General features: G+C 40.6%; 1 protein-coding gene across 9 annotated transcripts in view; it reads right to left on the reverse strand.

The window, feature by feature from the left end:
* Positions 1 to 17,765, reverse strand: part of greb1l (GREB1 like retinoic acid receptor coactivator) — a 46,921-nt gene that overhangs the window by 9,883 nt on the left and 19,273 nt on the right. For 6 of the 9 annotated variants that reach the window (XM_085438330.1, XM_085438329.1, XM_085438326.1 and 3 more), the window contains 18 exons: positions 14,768 to 14,874; positions 12,252 to 12,411; positions 11,868 to 12,050; positions 11,299 to 11,475; positions 10,956 to 11,132; positions 10,703 to 10,825; positions 8,558 to 8,668; positions 7,243 to 7,380; positions 7,027 to 7,152; positions 5,227 to 5,364; positions 4,021 to 4,206; positions 3,626 to 3,925; positions 3,414 to 3,542; positions 2,929 to 3,063; positions 2,139 to 2,336; positions 1,882 to 2,062; positions 889 to 1,078; positions 63 to 199 (listed from right to left, as the gene is read on the reverse strand). In XM_085438330.1, coding sequence (XP_085294456.1) covers positions 63 to 199; positions 889 to 1,078; positions 1,882 to 2,062; positions 2,139 to 2,336; positions 2,929 to 3,063; positions 3,414 to 3,542; positions 3,626 to 3,925; positions 4,021 to 4,206; positions 5,227 to 5,364; positions 7,027 to 7,152; positions 7,243 to 7,380; positions 8,558 to 8,668; positions 10,703 to 10,825; positions 10,956 to 11,132; positions 11,299 to 11,475; positions 11,868 to 12,050; positions 12,252 to 12,408 — 2,786 coding nt within the window. In that variant the 5' untranslated portion in view covers positions 12,409 to 12,411; positions 14,768 to 14,874. Of the gene's footprint in view, positions 1 to 62; positions 200 to 888; positions 1,079 to 1,881; positions 2,063 to 2,138; positions 2,337 to 2,928; positions 3,064 to 3,413; positions 3,543 to 3,625; positions 3,926 to 4,020; positions 4,207 to 5,226; positions 5,365 to 7,026; positions 7,153 to 7,242; positions 7,381 to 8,557; positions 8,669 to 10,702; positions 10,826 to 10,955; positions 11,133 to 11,298; positions 11,476 to 11,867; positions 12,051 to 12,251; positions 12,412 to 14,767; positions 14,875 to 17,422; positions 17,665 to 17,765 lie in introns of those variants that run through there. The other 3 variants (XM_085438332.1, XM_085438334.1, XM_085438328.1) reach the window with 2 other exon arrangements.

The following is a 17,765-nucleotide window of genomic DNA, read 5'->3' on the forward strand; positions in this document are numbered from 1 at the left end:
ATGAGTTACCCACTCAGTGGAAGTAAACACAAAACTCTTCATGTTTGATTCATCAGTTTCACCTTTCCAACAGAGTGTGAACCATTTTCTCAAACGCATCATCATAGCGCAGGATGGGACTGGCCATGCCCCACTGCAGGGATCTGCTGTAGTCCCTCAGGCCAAAGTAGACCAGCTCGTCAGGAAACTGCTCCCTCTGCTGGACGATAAAGATACCGACATCAGTTTAGACAATGTGTCCTGACTGTTCTTAATGATACACTGCACACTGTTGAAACGCTGTGCCTAGTTACAAAACATGGAGTAAGTATCCTCATATATAATACTGGATAAGAAAGTGAGCCTAATGTGTTCTATAATATATTGGTTCCCTTTCTCTCTGACTTGTAACTCCTTAACACGAGGCTCGAGTTACTTTAGACCCTTTTTAAAAAATGTCTAAAACTGTAACTGCAGTTTCACCACAGCAGGGGGAGTAGCTAAACCACAGCACAGGAAATATGCCAGTGTGCTGCAGTAAAGTCATTTATGATAAATAATTCACATAAGAAATTAGCATTTGCCATTCCAGTGACTGCCTATCGTGGTGTTTTGTAGACCATTCTGCATAACTCATAACTAAAGAAACGTTTTAGTGTTAAAAAAAAAAAAAAAAAAAGTGGGGATAGGTTAATTGATTAATCTAAATTGCCCATAGGTGTGAATGTGAGTGCGAATGGTTGTCTGTCTCTGTGTGCTAGCCCTGTGACAGACTGGCGACCTGTCCAGGGTGTACCCTGCATCTCGCCCTATGACAGCTGGGATAGGCTCCAGCGCCCCTCGAAACCCTGAAAAAGGGTAAGCGGAAGCGAATGGATGGATGTAAAAAAAACAAACAAACATTCTCACCAGATTGTCGTTGGACGGCCAGTGAACTTCATTGTGGATGCTGATTCGAGACTGGCGGGTCTGCAAAGTGTAAGGGAAACAGCTGACCTGCAGGACCAAGAGGTTCATGGCATCTAAGACTTCTTGACAGTTCACCACCCGGTCAGCCAAACCCTGCAGCTCCCCGTGGCACACAGAGCCTGACAGGGCACTGAAAATAGATCAGGGTGGGGAAAGTGTTTGAATGAATTCATGGATATTTTTTTACTTACTATGATTATCCTAGCACAGCACTTAATAACACTCAACATGGTTTTGAAATAACAACTTTGTGCAAAAAGCTTTGTATGCTGGTCTAACTGGCTGATGTGTGGGAGGTCGGTCCAAAGATAATCCCCTCTGGGAAAAAGGAAGTGATCTGTTTTAGTGTTCTGGCAATAACAGAAAAAAATTCTTGGGAGGAAAAAAAACAACCTCAAAACAAAACAAAGAAAGACAAGTTATAATAGTTAGTTAACTAAAATTAAAGACTGAAACTGACATGTAGCATAAAGCAAAAGACTAAAATATACTACAGCTTTGCATGTTTCTAATCTTTGCAAAGGGGATCTCACTGGGTGACGACCAGCAAGACTGAAAGATTGAGCATTTCCCCATCATGATAATAAAGGGAATTAAAAAGAACTTTAACAATAAATGGTGTTTTGTTGTAAAATTACATGCCACAATGAGAAAAGACAGCACCTACTGGCCGTCGACAGTGTTCACATGACTGAACTTTAGTATTTGCACAAGCGAAGAAAGATTCTTACAATAACTTTAAGAATGTTTGACAACAACTTTAGCAAAACTCTCATGCTTTCATTGAAACATCAACATTTCTCTTCAATGGTGAAATAGCTTGAAAAGTCAGTTCTTCTTCTTTAAAGGCTGCTTTAAATTATCAGCAGAGCAAAACAAAGTGAGCCATAATGGTTTTAATGGGAGAATCTGTGCTGTCGGAGTCGCCTTTACCTTGTGAGGTCGACGTGCGAGTTGTCGTGAATGAGGACAAACAGAGTGTAGGGGTTCTGTTTGACTTTCTTCATGAAGGCCTCCATCTTGGCGTGAACATCACCGTCAAGACGCACCACATATTTGTCTGACTTCAGGTGGGCCGTGGAGGGGTCTTCATTTCCCAGGTCCACAAGTACACCTAAGGCGAAAACGTGAGGATTCCATACAGCACTGCAACAAAACAACAACAGTTCTTCCTTTGGGTTTGTACACACCTGATTGTCGGATGCGTTGTGCCGTCTGGTGGACCAGAATGTGAGACGGTGGGACCAAAACCAGGAAGTCCACCTTGCAAAAACGCCCTAAATCGAGGTTCTGTGTCCCTGAATCCGCGATGGAGCACACTTGAGAAAGAAGGCTACGAGCCACATTAAGCTGGGCCGGATAGATCTGGAAGCCCTTTGTAAAAAGATCTGCAAGAAGAAATACAAAAGTTAGCACCAGGATGATTATATGTGAAAAGCAGATCCTAACCACAGCAAAGTATCACTGCTTGCCTAAACAAACCTCCCCAAAACAAACTATGATGAAATTTAATTTAATGGTGCCAAATCACAACAGCAGTCACCTCAACCTGCACATGTACCGTAGCCACCCTTTTGTCAACAAATTACAACGAGATGAAAATAATCTGGAGAGACGAGATCCAGTCAGAACGATCAAACTGTGCAGTAAGATTAGTCACACACACGGTAACGAAAAGGAAAATAAGTGTAGATCTACATGGTTGATTTTATACACCTGTGATAATGGGACTTAAAAAAGAAAAAAGACTGAATTCAAAGTTTAAGAGGTGTGGCTCGCTGTGGGATGAGGTACAGGGCCAAACAACACTCCGTAGCTCAAACTAACCTTAACTGATTTTGTTCTGGACACTGGCCTGACTTAACATTGACACTGAATGAAGATCCACATGCTGATTTAGACAGATGTTGCTGCCTAGTCTTTGATTTGCCTGCTAAAAACTGAAAAAGACTTTGACAGCGAGCATGAGAGCGGTCTAACCTGAGTCTGATGGTGGTGACATGCTGGCAGCTTCCTGGGAGTGGATGTTGTCGGTGACATCGCCCTGAAAGGGCTGGATGACCTGTCCTTTCCGCCTGCGCTGGTATCGCACCAGCTGTTTGTCGAGGTTGTCCCCTGGAAACAAGCAGTCACCACAGTTACACAGAGCGAGGGACGGGAGCAGGCTGTGCACTCAGTATCAAACATATCAGAGTGAATGTGTCACCACCACCACCGTCGTGCTTTTTATTATTAGCAGCGAAGGTTTTAGTTGATGTTTATCTCAATTCTAAACAACATTAATTCAAATATAGGAATTCCTTTATTTATTTTACACCGTTGCGTTTTCTGATCATGCTCACTTTTAATGTGGTTCAGTAACTGTCGTTTTGCTGCTAGTAGAGACAAAAATGATTAGTAAAAGACAAATTAGTATTTTTCTCAAGATTATTTTAATGAACACAACTTATGGATACTCATCTTACCCAGAGAGGTGGTTCTGAAATGAGATGTCAAGATGCTGACTTTCCCCGTGATGAGCTCGTAGCTGATTTCCTTCAGAAATTCATTGGTTGTGAGCATCCCTTCTGCTAAGGCCCGCGCTTGATACTTTCCTGAATCCAACAGGTAAATTTACATTAGAGTTCAGTCTAGATACTGCATCCCACACAAGTTTCACCACAAAGATGACACTCACCCAACACAATCACACAGAACTCGCTGCCGCTCATCTTAGAGGCGCATATAATGACCACATAGGTTGGCAGGCACTGCTGTTGAGGAGGACCCTCAGCCAGAGAGCGCAGCGACTCAGAGATGCCTTCGCCCAAAGAGTTGTTTGTGACCACCACTTGGACGGTGCCGCCAGAGACGCTCGCTTCCAGCCGAGCCAGCCAGGGTAGTTGGAGGGGGGAGATGGCAGGTCCCCCGGGACAGCACAGCATGGCCTTCAAGACTATCTGCTCCAGCTCCTCCCTCAGAGGAATCTGCTCTGAACCTCCAGAGGAAAATTCAAATATGAAAATCTAAAAACACTGGCATGAATCATTTCAGCAACACACACATCTAGCAGTGATTGTGTAGGCTGCTTACCTAAACGTGCAAAATACTGTAGAGTGAGCAGAATCATCGTCTCCACGCTGAGTAACCGGCTGCTGTTGAGCCCCAGAGCCTCCAGGGTTTTATCTGACAGTTGGCTGCTTTTATAGCAGCTGACCAGCAGGGGGCTCACCACTATGTCCCCAACATTTCCATAGAAGTAAGGTAAAGTGCCATGGCCTAAAAACAAAAACTTGGCATTAGATGAACCAGAAAAAAACCCTAACAAACAAACAAAAAAAGCCCACTTAAGATGTGTAAAACATTTAACATTTGAGCTATAAAACTTTGTAAGAAGCTAATTATTATTTTTGACTGAGTCGTTTTTTTGATGTAACATTGCCGTCTTGGTCAGGTCTCCCTTGAAAAATAGTTGTTAATCTTAAGGGGAATTTGTCATTAAATAAAGATTCAATAAATACATAAATAAAACTAAGCAGACCTTATTCCCACTAGCCACTTTATTAGGTACACGTGTTCCACTGTTTAAGGCAAAAAAAAAAAAAAAAAAAAAAAAAAAAAAAAAAAAATCTAACAGGCCATCACATGGCACCCGCTTAAGTTCAGACTGATCCGAAGGGGGAAGAAAAGGGATTTAAGTGACTGAATCTGGCATGGTTTTTTGGTGCTGGGCGTGCTGGTCTGAGCATTTCAGAAACCTACAGAAATTAAGTGTAAATTTTCCACACAACCATCTCTAGGGTTTACAAACAATGGTCCAAATAAGAAAAAAACAAACAAACAAAAAAAAAACAACACATCCAGTGAGTGTATGAATTTGAGTAAAAAAAGAAGACAGTCCGCTTCGAGCTAATAAAAACTCAGAAAACCACTCGTTACGACCAAGGAATGCAGACGAGCATCTCTGAACACTCAACACGGTGCACCCTGAAGGAGAAAAATATCTGAGGAATGTTTCCAGCACCTTGTTGAATCTATGCCAATAAGAATAAAAGCAGCTCTGAAGACAAAAGACGTCTAACCTGGTACTAGCAAAGTGTACCTATTTACTTGACGAAAGTGTATTCAATCGGATTAAGATTTAAAAAGATCCACAAAAATGCATCACACAGATTTTTTTACTGCCTTTTACAGTTTAAGCAAACAAAAAATACAATAATTTGCATTAAAATGGGTTTTATATGCGCTGAAAGGTGATGTTTAATATGAAGAAACATATCAGTGAATTAAAACTGGTACCAATGAGGATGACAGGTCGGACTCCTGCAGAGTTGAGTAGGTTGTCGGGCACGATGACCGTCTCTCCAATGGTGACAGGCTGGGGCTGAATGACGCCTATTACAGGTGGTTGAGGAGAGGCTACTCCTAATACCGGCCCTTAAGGATGATAAAGCAATTACGTGTCAGTACAAACTTTAGCCATAGTTACAGTTTAGGAGATGTTTCAACATGTTTGACATGCAGACAATGCTTCTGAGATACCAATAACAACAAGGATGCAGAAACACGCTGACTGGCTGTGAGTCAAGAAAACATTTTTTAAAAAGTCCCAGTTCCTGTTAACCAAGTCAGAAGGTAAGAAAAACATATTTTTGCTCATTGTCTTTTTCTGTCAGCTCGCCTAAATACACGATGTGGCAGAAATCTCTAATCGTGCAATTCTTTTAAATTCACTTGCCCTACATTGTCTTTTTCAGTGTTGTTGTATACTTTAACGCTTCAGAGTATGTGTCTCCAGTGCATCTAATGTCAGAACTATTAAGTCCCCTCAGCTCCTCAGGAGTCAGGAGTTGTTCCATAGTGCAGGACAAAAACCTCTGGGGAGGCAGCTTTTAGCTTTCATGGCCTGAACCGCCGGAACAGTCTGGTGACATACCTGAAAGCAGCTAGATGTACTGAAGTCTTTAAATATAAACCTAAAGCCTAACTTTTTGACTGCCGATGCTCTATAGAGATTCGTTTAATTTACTTAATTGTATCTATAACCACAGACTTTTACTCTCAGATTAGTAAGTCAATAGTAAGGATTGCGTGATTATAAACAGTTACTTTATCGAATATTTATTTATCACTTGCTTTACTGACTTCTTGTCAGCATTTTTTTTCTAATTTATTAGTACTAGTTTATGATGCTTTGCAATTACTCATCTTTCTAACTGCTTTTATTTCACTTATGTACACTTAGGGGACACTTTTTAAACTTTGTCTTAAATTGGGCTTCTCTTTTTACCAGTTGCTGTCTTATTATCTGCCTGCTAATTATCTGTAACTAGCCTGTATACAAATAAGACTGATTGTTTTAAAAGGGAAAACTTCAAATTAATTGACTAATATTAGTAAAATAAGCTCCTTATGCGCTGTATACTTTCTTTAAAGAGATGTTTATAGTTACATGTAAACTGGAGAGATGTGAGACATTTAGTGAAGACATAACATTATGTTCATATTTACAGACACATACAGCTGGATAGCTTTATCCTGGTGATCTCACCAGGACACAACACGGATTTAATGATGCTCCTGTTATGGAGAAAAAAATGTGCACATCCTAATTCCTGCAGTGGCTGATTTAGTGGAACAAAAGAACAATTTTTGTTGGTTATTTTATTAGCAACCATGTACACCCTGTTCATTCTGGCCCTTCTGCCCAGATTGCCTTTTTATTATTTCTGTCAGCTCGCCTAAATACACGATGTGGCAGAAATCTCTAATCGTGCAATTCTTTTAAATTCACTTGCCCTACAAACTGTCCAGCTCTATCACCATGGCAATGCTGGGTGAATCATCCTTAACAACCAGAGAGCGTCAGGGACATTAGTGCATACTCATCCTCAAACAGAGGCATGGGGAATGAGGGTGTGCAGACACTTCTCTGCACACACTCCTTTGCACACACATGCTCACCAATCCAGCGTTAATGGATAAAAAAAAAAAAAAAGGAACACTTGGTATAACAGGATAAATTTAAAACCCAGAAGAAAATAAACTGCTCAGCCTCCCCCTCCCCCCATCCCCCTGAAGGTGGCTTAACAAACAAACCTGGAGAACAAACTATTGGCCGAATAGCTGGCACAGGGACAGCTGTTGGCGGGACTGGCACCAACGAGCTGGGATGCCAGCTCCGGTGGCGCTTCTTTGGAGGGCCAGAGTTCATAGCAGACAATACTAAACATTAAAGACAGACAAGTAAGAAAAAATGTCAATACAGAAAATAATTACAAATAACACACTGTACGTATTCAGAAAGGATCCTACCGGGACTATCTCCTAAATCAGCAGTGCGATACCCCTGACCTTGAGGCCCTAAGGACATCTGGGAGGGGCTGAGTAATGGAGGGCGCCCATCAACAGCCAGGCTATTTGTTGGCACATTCACCCGAAGAGCTGTGGGTACTGAAACAGATTACGCATTAATACAGTTTGTGAAACTGCAACATTGCCGAGATAATAAGCTCACAATAACAACGCTGACACGTTGTTTCTTTTTGGTGTAATGTTTAAACTCAAAGCACTGATTGACTCATTCTAGCCATCTAGTTATAAACTAAAGCCTCGTCTGTGAATGAATCACTACTGAGATTTCTTTACTCTTTAAGTCGTCTGCATGCAGTCACACACCAAATCTACCTTACATGCTTGCAAATCTCACCTGCTCAACTCTATCCATGCTTTTAACTCCTACAACATTTATGCTACAATCTGTAGATTATCTTTGTGTGTTTTGAAATCATCCCCAATCTGTTTTGACCTGTACCTGACCACTTCCATGCTTTGTGGACTCTGATCTCTGCTCTCCCGTCTTGTTTTGTCTAACTGCCAACTTGCCTGCAAACTTCAGCTTTGTGCTTTTATCAATAATCCACCTTAAAACTGCTCCTGCCTTTCCAGTTTCTGTCACTATGCTGGTCTGCCTCCCTGCTCTCCTTACACAATGGTGCCATGTTGCGATATTTCAGCCTGCAGCACAGTGGCTAACTGCCAGCATGCTACAAAAAGTTGAATGGATAACGAAAAAGCGAACAAGTGATATGCAAATATAAAAATATTTCCCCCAACTATAACTGTCTGCAGAGTAACCAATGAATGAAAATAAGTCAGTACTAACGGCAGGCTATTGATTTCCTATACGTACACTCTTGTAGCAATTGGCCATGTTTCCATCTCATATTCACAGTGTATGCAACACACAAAAACATCAATTGCTATGCGTACCCTTAGCTTGTCAATATAGCAACCTTGTAAAGGAGCTAATAGATAGCAAGGCCTTAAAAAAATCATTATAGCATTTCTTCCTCCAGCATTGACTGGTAAGTAAGCACATGCATGTATCTGTGTGTTTCTAAGCAGTCTGTAGCATAAATCAATCTTATATTCATGAAGGGTTTTTTTTGTTTTTTTACACAAAGCTTGAGGTAAAGTTTTGCCAGGAGCTAAATTTTAAATTCCAGCACTGAAGCATGGATACATCAGGTATGTGGGACTACAGTTTTTATGTTATCATGTTTATTTCCTACCACATACAGAACAAACTGACATGCACAGCTATAAATGTACCAATCAAACTCTTCACCTATTGGTAGAGTCTTGTTTCCAGGTGTGGAGGCCAGTGGTTTGAGGAAACTACATTCCTGGTTCCCAAAAAAGACAGAGGATGCTTGCGTTGTTCTGGTAGGTGGAGAATCTGTAGATAAAAAGAAAAGCATTACAATATCAAAACACAGCTACTATGCACCCAATGATGCATGGTTCCCTTGTCCACCGACTTCATACGAATGTTTCTGATAACTCTGGATTGTGGCTTTAACACACACCTTTCCTGTGATTGGTCATTTTGTTGCCTTTGGCCTTCAAACAAATGTCAAACTATCAGATCTGTGTCAATATGAACTGTCAATTGTACAATTATTAACAGACCAGAATTGTCCTTCTCATCAATCGCTCTAGAATACAGTGACCTGAGTTGGAGACAGTGAAGTGAATTATTATGAATTCTACCCTCTGGGCTTTCAAAGCATGAGTGTCAAAAACCTCTGAAGGAGAAGGATGTACCTGAAGGTCGCAGTCACGAGACATCAGGCGAGAGTAATGCCGATACATAGCCCTGCAGCACAGCTGTCTATATTAACGTGCAAGAGCTATGCTTACAAGCAGCATCCAGGTTAAGAACAAATCAATACTATAAGCCCAGGAGGTTTTCCAATCATAGAAGGAACAAGCTCTCGCTGTGAAAGGTCAAAGAAGAACAACATCTCCTTGAAGAGTCAACATGGTTATTCTATAAATAACCAGAGCTTTATTTAATTGTGTTGCTTTTAAATTCCTGCATTTATTTTCACCTGCATTACCAAAAAAGTAGCCAAGTTGATAAGAGGATGCTTTTCAAAAGCATAAAATAAACCAAGCCTTCTCCTTGACTGTCTCCGATTTGAATACTATTTTAGGGCAGAAAATTCGAACACTTCCAAAGATTTCAGTGAAATTTTAGCTTCAGATATTAAAAATATTATGATTATGAAAAATAATCCGAATCAAACAAAATTTATCAGAATCTGTAGACTGGAACAGATACACTAACAAAAGTAAGCATTGGCTAGTTAGCCATCGTGGTAAACTGAAAAATCTGGTTAAAATGTACTAAAAACTAACAAACTTTTACTATTTGTAATTTACTTCTAATAAAATGTCACTATGCAGCCAGAATACACATCAAAGCACTGCCGCAACCAAATGCAGTGGCACACGACCAACAAAGCCTCATAAATAGCTTAATGCAGCGAGATGGTGTTTCAAGCTCAACTCTTATATTTCAGAGCTTAGCAACCAAAACCTATAGCAACAGCACAAGCTGTCAGCATATAATCAACTGAAACAATATCACTTTGGTGGAATAGATAAATGTATACTGTCATTATTACGCTACACTTGATGACTTGAAGTCCAGACTTATTTACACAGTTTATAAACTTCCCTGAAAGTGCGACAGATTATCTTACTGTGAATTAACATCTATCCATCCATTAAATTTGAAACTCTAATAGATCTGTTTGAGTGTAAGTTTGACAGGACCAAAAAAACACAACAAACCATGCCCAGCTATGGGAGATGAAACTCTCTGGGTGGCCTTAGCATCCTGCTGGGCTAATTAATCTTTCAGTTTAGCCACATCGTTCAAGTTTCTCTCAGTTTCTGTCTCTTTTGCTGTCTTTGTGCCAAAATAATGATTATACATAAATAAGCAAAACAATAATAATTGAGTAAGAAGCAAGGCTTGCTGACTTGGAGTTTGGGGTGAGATTTAAGCTGCTAAATGAGAAACATCATAAAACATCTTTGTATTGTATTTTTTTGTAAAAGGGGGTAATAAAACAACTGCCTGTGTGTATTTATTTTTTTAAACATACATAAAATCTACAAGAGTTCCTCACTGGCTTTAATTTTACAGCCATTTTTACATGTTATACGATCATAGTGTAGTGCTTTAAACACTTGCCTAAGATGCCTGGATCATTCACAGGAGGAGACAAAAGGGGATGAAAAAAAAGGAAAAACAACCTTATTAAACAGGAGTAGGTGAAATTTGTTAACTTCTTTTGTAAACTTTACACACTCACAATTAATGCAACTTACTTGAGTTATCGTTAAATTTCAGCTGCTGACTTGCAGGTTTAACTCTGCTGTGTAAAAACGTAGGCAACACTGCAGAGTATAATCTCACCTGAAAGGGAAAAAGGAGAGGAGCTGTGTCCGCTGGCACCTCCATTTTCTTTACTGCTAAGAGAAGACGACGAGCCGGGTTTGGAGGTTGATGCGCTGCTGAGAAACTGGCGCGTTTTACCGTCTAAGAAACAGAGGAAGGAGAAACAAACAAACAAAACTCATCAAACCCTCACAAAATGCAGTGTAAGATAAAAGTTTGATATACTTTACATACATCTTTAGAAAGTCTGGAGTCTGTAGTGTATATTTACCTTTCCAGCAGATGAGGGGTCCTTTGCACAAAGCACCCTGAGAATTCTTCACCAGGTAGTATTTTAAGTGCTTCTGCTTTTTGGGCTGTGTGGAAAGTTTCAGGTTGATGTGATTGGAAAACTCGGTGAAGTATCTGAATCCCTTTTCACCACAGCCCACACAGTTTCCTGAAAAACCTGCAAGACATAAAAATGCAACAATTACATTGCTTTCCAAACATTTGCAGGCTAATGCATGACCTGTGCCAGCTAGCAACAGAGCGTGCTCAGTTCAGCAGGAACTTGGCTCATTACGTCAATTCTGGCTTGTTTACTTGATCCGAACGCTCGGGAACACACTGACCTAAAAGTGCATTTTTCCCATTCTCGTCAGGCAAAAAACGCCGGTCCACGGCGCACACCAAGATGTGCTCAGGAACAGTGGGGGACTTGGCACCGACCAGCTCGAAGCCTGCTGGGACTTCGATGGGCTCTGTTGCTATGGAGACTAGGCGGAGGTCTTTCCCGGCCTGACAGAAGCCTGAGAGATGAGGAGGAGGAAATTTTTTTTAAGTAAACAGTAGATTAAGAGATGTAATAATAAACAAATAAAGTTTCTACAAAAATTTAATACATCTGGCATGCTTGTTAAAAATTCTGGAACAGCAACACAACACTCCTGAGATCATACTAATGAATTCACAACGTTTGCATTCACATGCCAGATTAACACCTATGAGTAATTTCGAATCACCAATAAACCTAACCTCACTAACTGTTTGTCTTTGGATTGTGGGACTAAGCCAGAGTACCCGGACAGAACCCACACAGACACGGGGAGAACATGCAAACTCCACACAGAAATGCCCCAGGGGGGTGGGATTTGATAAGCAAAAGAGAATGGATGGATGGATGGATGCATAGAGGTCATACCATCCAGGGTGCAGCAGCCATCCGGTGCAGGAGCTTGCAGGTAGGGAAGTGGAGGGCTGCTGGTGTCCGAGTCGTCTTCGTCTTCCAGCTCCTCCAGATCGTTGGAAGAGTTGCCATTCACAAGCTCGTGCCCTGGGTGCTCCCTGCCATGGAGTGCTACGCCAGCTTTCGACTTCATATCAACTACAAAAATGTAAGATTATTTTTACTAAAAATTTAACTGCATTTTAAGAAATACTTCAACAGAAAAGTGGAATGTTTAGTGAACCCTCTGACAAAATTTAAATATATGCTACATAAGGCTAAGTCTCTAAAGCACTAGCTGTCCAATGAACTCAATATAGTTCAAACTGATTTTTTTCCAGCTTGCTGTGAGCTTCTTACCTTCCATGTTACCAGGATACGTCTCAGGCTCTAAGTACAGCTGTGTGAAGATGGGTTGTGGATCCCCGCTGCTCGAGCGCAGGGACGCCTCAATTGAGTTGTGGAGAGCCTCCTCAAATCGGGCAGACTTCAGCTGCCCTGCGTATGAATTCCCCATTATCTGTGGGAGCAGAGAGAGGGGGAGAGAAAAGAGGAGCATGAGGAAATGAATACAGTCATGGTTTTTCTCATCTCAAGTTATTGATTATTTCCTGTGTGCTAATAGCAAGCTCAACAGAGAGCCAAAATCTAAAAAGCAACAGATCTCTGAAGAAAATGTACTCATGTTTCAAATAAACACTACTGTGCTCTGATGGTGTGAGTCAAATTTTGTTTTTATTGAAAACTGCTAATCAACTACCACCTGGAGCAACCAGCTTAAAAATTTCAGAACCAATATGGGTTTATGCATCAAGCTGCACAAGCCTAAAATGCAGGATGAATCTCCAAGCTCAGATCTCATCACAGACATGAAGCATGACCCACGTTTTATATTTTAGAACTTTATAAAAGTTAAATCCAACAGATCCAGGCTCCATCCAACCACAAGCCCGAACTGGATGCTAAAATCTACATGATCTCATGTGAACAACGTTCATTTTTCTACAAAAATGTGCAAACTTTGCTCAGTTTGGCTTCTCAGAATTTGAACTGTTGGTCAGAAAAAACCTACATTTGAAGTCAATCATTAAAAAAAAACCCTGACACATATGAAATGTTAAAATAATCTTTAGTTGCAGTGATCTTTCCTGTTAATGATAAAAATGTTTAGTCTACTAGACAGTGTCAGTAGTAGCACAAAGCACAAACCACACACACACACACACACACACACACACACACACACACACACACACACACACACACACACACACACACACTTTACTTTGTCGATGTCAGTCAAAACATAATGGCCAAGGCCAATCCTTTTTTCCTATCCCTTTTTGGCCTCGCTCTTTTGCTCTTTGCCGTTACTCTGCCTGCACTCCCACCCACCCCCTTCCTAGTGTCCACTCAGTGACATCTGCTGAGGTCGGCCGCGTGGGCCCGTGGTTGGCCGACTCTTTGCTAGCAGGTGGCAGCTGGACAGAGGGCTGAGCATGTGGTCTCAGAGAAGCCAGCAAGAGAAGAAAACAGAGGGCAGGAGAAACAGAAAGCACTCCAAGTGTGGAAAAAAGAAAGCTTCACTTACTGAACAGCACTTCAGTGTCCATTTATTAAAGACGCCTAATCAAACTCAAAGCTTTCAGCTTGTCAAAACATCTCAGCAGAGACAAAGTTTTAATTGCTGCATTCTTGAAACACGGGTTTGGCCTGAAATGCCTCATGTTTGTCCTTGGACTACATTTGACCAGTTTAGCCTTCAGCTGTTTGGAGGAAAAACTCCTCATTAAGGTCTGAGATCCCACACAGCTGTGACATGACAACAGTATGTGCTTTAGGTGTGTGTGTGTAAGTAACAAAATAAACAAAAAGTACTAATTATGACTGACTGAATATATCAGTCGGTGAATAAATATCTACAGTTTTCACACAAAACAAAGAAACTCCTAACGTTGTTTATAATATTGTAAATAAGAGGTAAGGTGGAAATTAAGCTGATCACAGTTTGCCTTGAAGGTGCAATTTTGCCCGTGCCTGGACAGGTTTCAGACTCAATGTTTACTTAACAACCTTCCTGGGGAGGAATTTGACCAACCCAGACAAAAGACAAGATTAACAGTGCCTGACTGTGCTGTGGAAGAGATAAGCAGCTTAAGAGAACGAAGCTACAGTACTTCTTGCTTAACTGATGGAGGAAGGTGGCTGCACAGAGAAACAATGACTAATGGCTAAATGAAAAAAGAAAGAAAGAAAGAAAGAAGCTGGGTGCCTGAGGACATTTGTAGCCATTGCCTGTTCGTTTTGAATGTCAAAACAGGCTCCGGAGACTTCTCTGCTTGGCTGAGTGTGAAGCCCCACTGGACAGATTTGTCATTAACCCAGCCTGGGCGAGGTGAATCCCAAAAATGACCTTTTACCACCTGTGCAACTTAAAACAAAGCGTGACTGTGGTAGGGGTCACTTAACGGGTGTTGTGACTCAGGTGGTTGCTAAGGTCAGCTGCAGTGGTGGAGGGTATTTCAGGTCAGCAGCTGAAGTGTGCCTGATGGCTGGTTAAACATAATGAGCAGAAGAAGCAGTTTAATGTTCAAAGACTAATGGCCAATGCTGGGAAGTCACGTCAATGAATGGTGACTTTAAAACTGCCTTTCAGGCTGTCAGATGGTCAGTCAAGGCCGTTCCACAGCTCCTGGGTGGCATCAACAGATTGCATGAATGTGACCCTGGGTCAGAAAAGGCTAATCTAATCCTCACTCAGAGGGTTGGAGAAGACCACTACGGACAAAATGAGCTGCAGAGAGTGAAATCTGAAATTCTCAGAGAGGAAACATTAGCATCACATAAAACCCCCCCAAAAAAACAGGCTGACTTACGCAGTCAGACTGTTCCCAGGTGTGACAGGACTCTGCTACATGCTGGATCGCTATCACTCGGCAGAAATTTCCATCAAAGGCATGTCACTCCCTCGTTGCTTGAAGACCTGAGGGAAAGCAGCAGGAAGATTGAAGATTAGCTCAGAGTGTTTAACTATGCTAAGGGTTTCTCCAGATAGTTGAAATTATACTTTCTGTGCTTGAATGTTAAATCAGGATGTTCATAAAAAGAACGTGCTAGTTACAGACAAAACCCCCCACAAAACATCTATAATGTTTAAACAAACAAACTAAAAATAAACAATTATATCCAGTGTATTTTACTTTATACTAAATAATAAAACATAATTGATGAGTCTACTTTTTGGCCATTTGAGGGGGAAAAAAAACTACAGCTGTTTGGAAATCCCCCCCAAAATGATTTAAGCTGCAACTAATACCCACAGTCCAAAGGGCATGCTCATTCACAAAATGAATGAGGGCACTTTTAACCACTCAGACATTAAGTGCAGCTCAGCCTGTGGCATGTGTACATAGAATAGAATAGAATAGAATAGAATTCAACTTTATTGTCATTGCACATGCACAGGTACAGGGCAACGAAATGCAGTTTGCATCCATCCAGAAGTGCTTTAGTGATATAGATATATTACAATATATATTAGCAATAATACATGTACATGTATAGCTGTGTAGAAAGCCCACTATTACGTTTCCCCGGCCCCGAGGCCATTTTCATAAAGTACAACTGGGTGTTGCTGCAGCACTCAACACACAGTCAATACCCTCTGAATGGCTTTAAGTTACTTTGACCCTTTGACAAAGTATTGTTTAGCCAATCAGGCTTTGATATAACAGAAGCAAAGTTCCTTTCAAAACATTGACAGCCAAAATCTACCCAGTCATCACCTCTGACTGTACAAATATTCTGTTCAAAAAAGAAAAAAAAGTAGTATCTTGTCTGGGGTCCAAGTCCTTCAAATAGAAAGTGCACACAAGCTGGTTCAACTTGTATTTACCCATTTAGTGAATGATTAGCCAGCGTGATGGAGTGCATCAGAGACTTAAAAACATCAGCGTGTCACAAAGCAGAAGCGTATCCGCCTGCAACACCGATACAACAGAACTGCCTACCAAAAAAGAAAAGAAAATTGAAATACAACTCTGGTTTATGTTTTGCCCTCCCACAAGTGTTCCCGCAGCTGTTGATGTAAAACTCAAACCTAAGCTCTTGCAACCGGCTAATTACCCAGGGAGCAGAGTCTTTAAATATTTTGATGCTTATCTGGTTGTGACGGGTAGACATCACAACAGGAGGCAGAGATGACTCTGGAGATGAAGCTGAAGAAGCCATAAATTTAGACACAAAAACAAGACAAGCCCGAGGTGCTGCATAATAAAGTTCTGTTTTTCCAGTGATGTAACGTGAGAAAATATTCAGACTTAAGTGCTGTTTTAGTTTGTTTCTTAAGCAAATTTCTTGAAAGTGGGACAGGATTAAGCTAATGGTTAAAGACAATGCTTCTTAAATGCATGCAAGCACAGCCCAACTATAAAATATACATCCATTATTAATACAATGGCAGTATGTTCTGTTTAGATAGGTTGATACAAAAATGCATATATATAAAAAAATAATAATTTAGGTAAAAAAAAAAAAATACACAATTGTTTAAGAAATTTTACTTTGATCTGTCAACATGTGCAGTCTTGAAAAAATGTTGGGGAAAAAAATTGCAGCCAAAACTTTTTTTAATCTTGAAAATGAAATCTTGTTTACTACATTCAGTTTAAAAAAAGGGAAATTCAACATTAACTAAGAGGTGTGAATTTTCTTCAATTGGTGAGTACACTACAAAGCTAAAATGAGATTCTCCTCTTGACAACTTCGCACAAAAATAAGTAAAGCTTGCTTAGAATTAATGTTCCCATCTCATATTTTTGTTGTAGCTGATGCGCTATTTGTGAAATCTCTTCTTACACAATATGCGATCCGTTAAAGATCAAAACCATATCAGAGCTTTACCCTGAAAAGAAGTCAGATCAAAAGTTCATTAAATTGAACCAATCTTACTTTTGACCCGGAATTTTCTTTCTCTGCAGGCTCCTTTTGTTTCTTGCTCAGCTGCATAATTACATTACAATGTTTAAACAGAGGGAAAGAGGCAGGATTAAACTTGCTTACCCTCCACCCATTTTAATAACATTGTGATTTAGCATATGCTTTGCAGCAAAGTCAAACAAATGCAAGGTAATGTGTTTTGTCTAACATTGCATTTATAAAAAGGAAAAGATGTTGATATCAAGCAATTAAACTTGACACTTGGCCTTTATTTGACGTTTGCTAATCAAACAAACGCAGCTAGCTGAAAATGAGTTAATTCAGGGTTTGAATGAAATTAGCCAGTTTTAAGGGGAATTTCATAAATATATATTTACACCTCGCTGTTGCACAAATTCGGGAAAAATTTCAACACACACTTAACATTAAAAAGGCCACTTTCTCTGACATGAGAGAAAAAGTGATGGGGGCTGGAGAGGGGGGCGGTGAGAATAAAACAAACTGAATGAGGTGCTAAAAAAAACCCGTACCAATAATGCTGAATCAGGGCCACATGTGACACACAGCACAGTTTTAAGAAGCTTCTGCTGTACCTTCCATGACTCCTCGAGCAGCTTAAAATTCCAATCAAGTGTAGTAAATCCCAAACGTGAAGCCACCTGTTTAAATATCATCCATGTTAAATAGTAAATCCTTTTATTTTTTGATATCCAGGCAGCATATGGAGTTTCAGTCCTTTCTGGTAGCCACCTTTGTCATTATCCTCTACAGAGAACTGGAAATCCCACTCTTTCCCTTGTTGCAGCAGAAACCCTCCCTCCTCTTTCTCTCTCTCTCTCCCATGCAAACAAACACACACACACAGCGACCTCCCCCTAGGCCTTCCTCCGTCCCACGCCATTTGCCAAAGAGGGAGGGTATCCATTGGGGGCTCAT

This window comes from Copadichromis virginalis, linkage group LG18 (assembly GCF_057382275.1).
Source record: "Copadichromis virginalis isolate Kocher_CV1m ecotype Utaka linkage group LG18, C_Virginalis_male_GT1.1, whole genome shotgun sequence".
Classification (NCBI taxonomy): Eukaryota; Metazoa; Chordata; class Actinopteri; order Cichliformes; family Cichlidae; genus Copadichromis; species Copadichromis virginalis.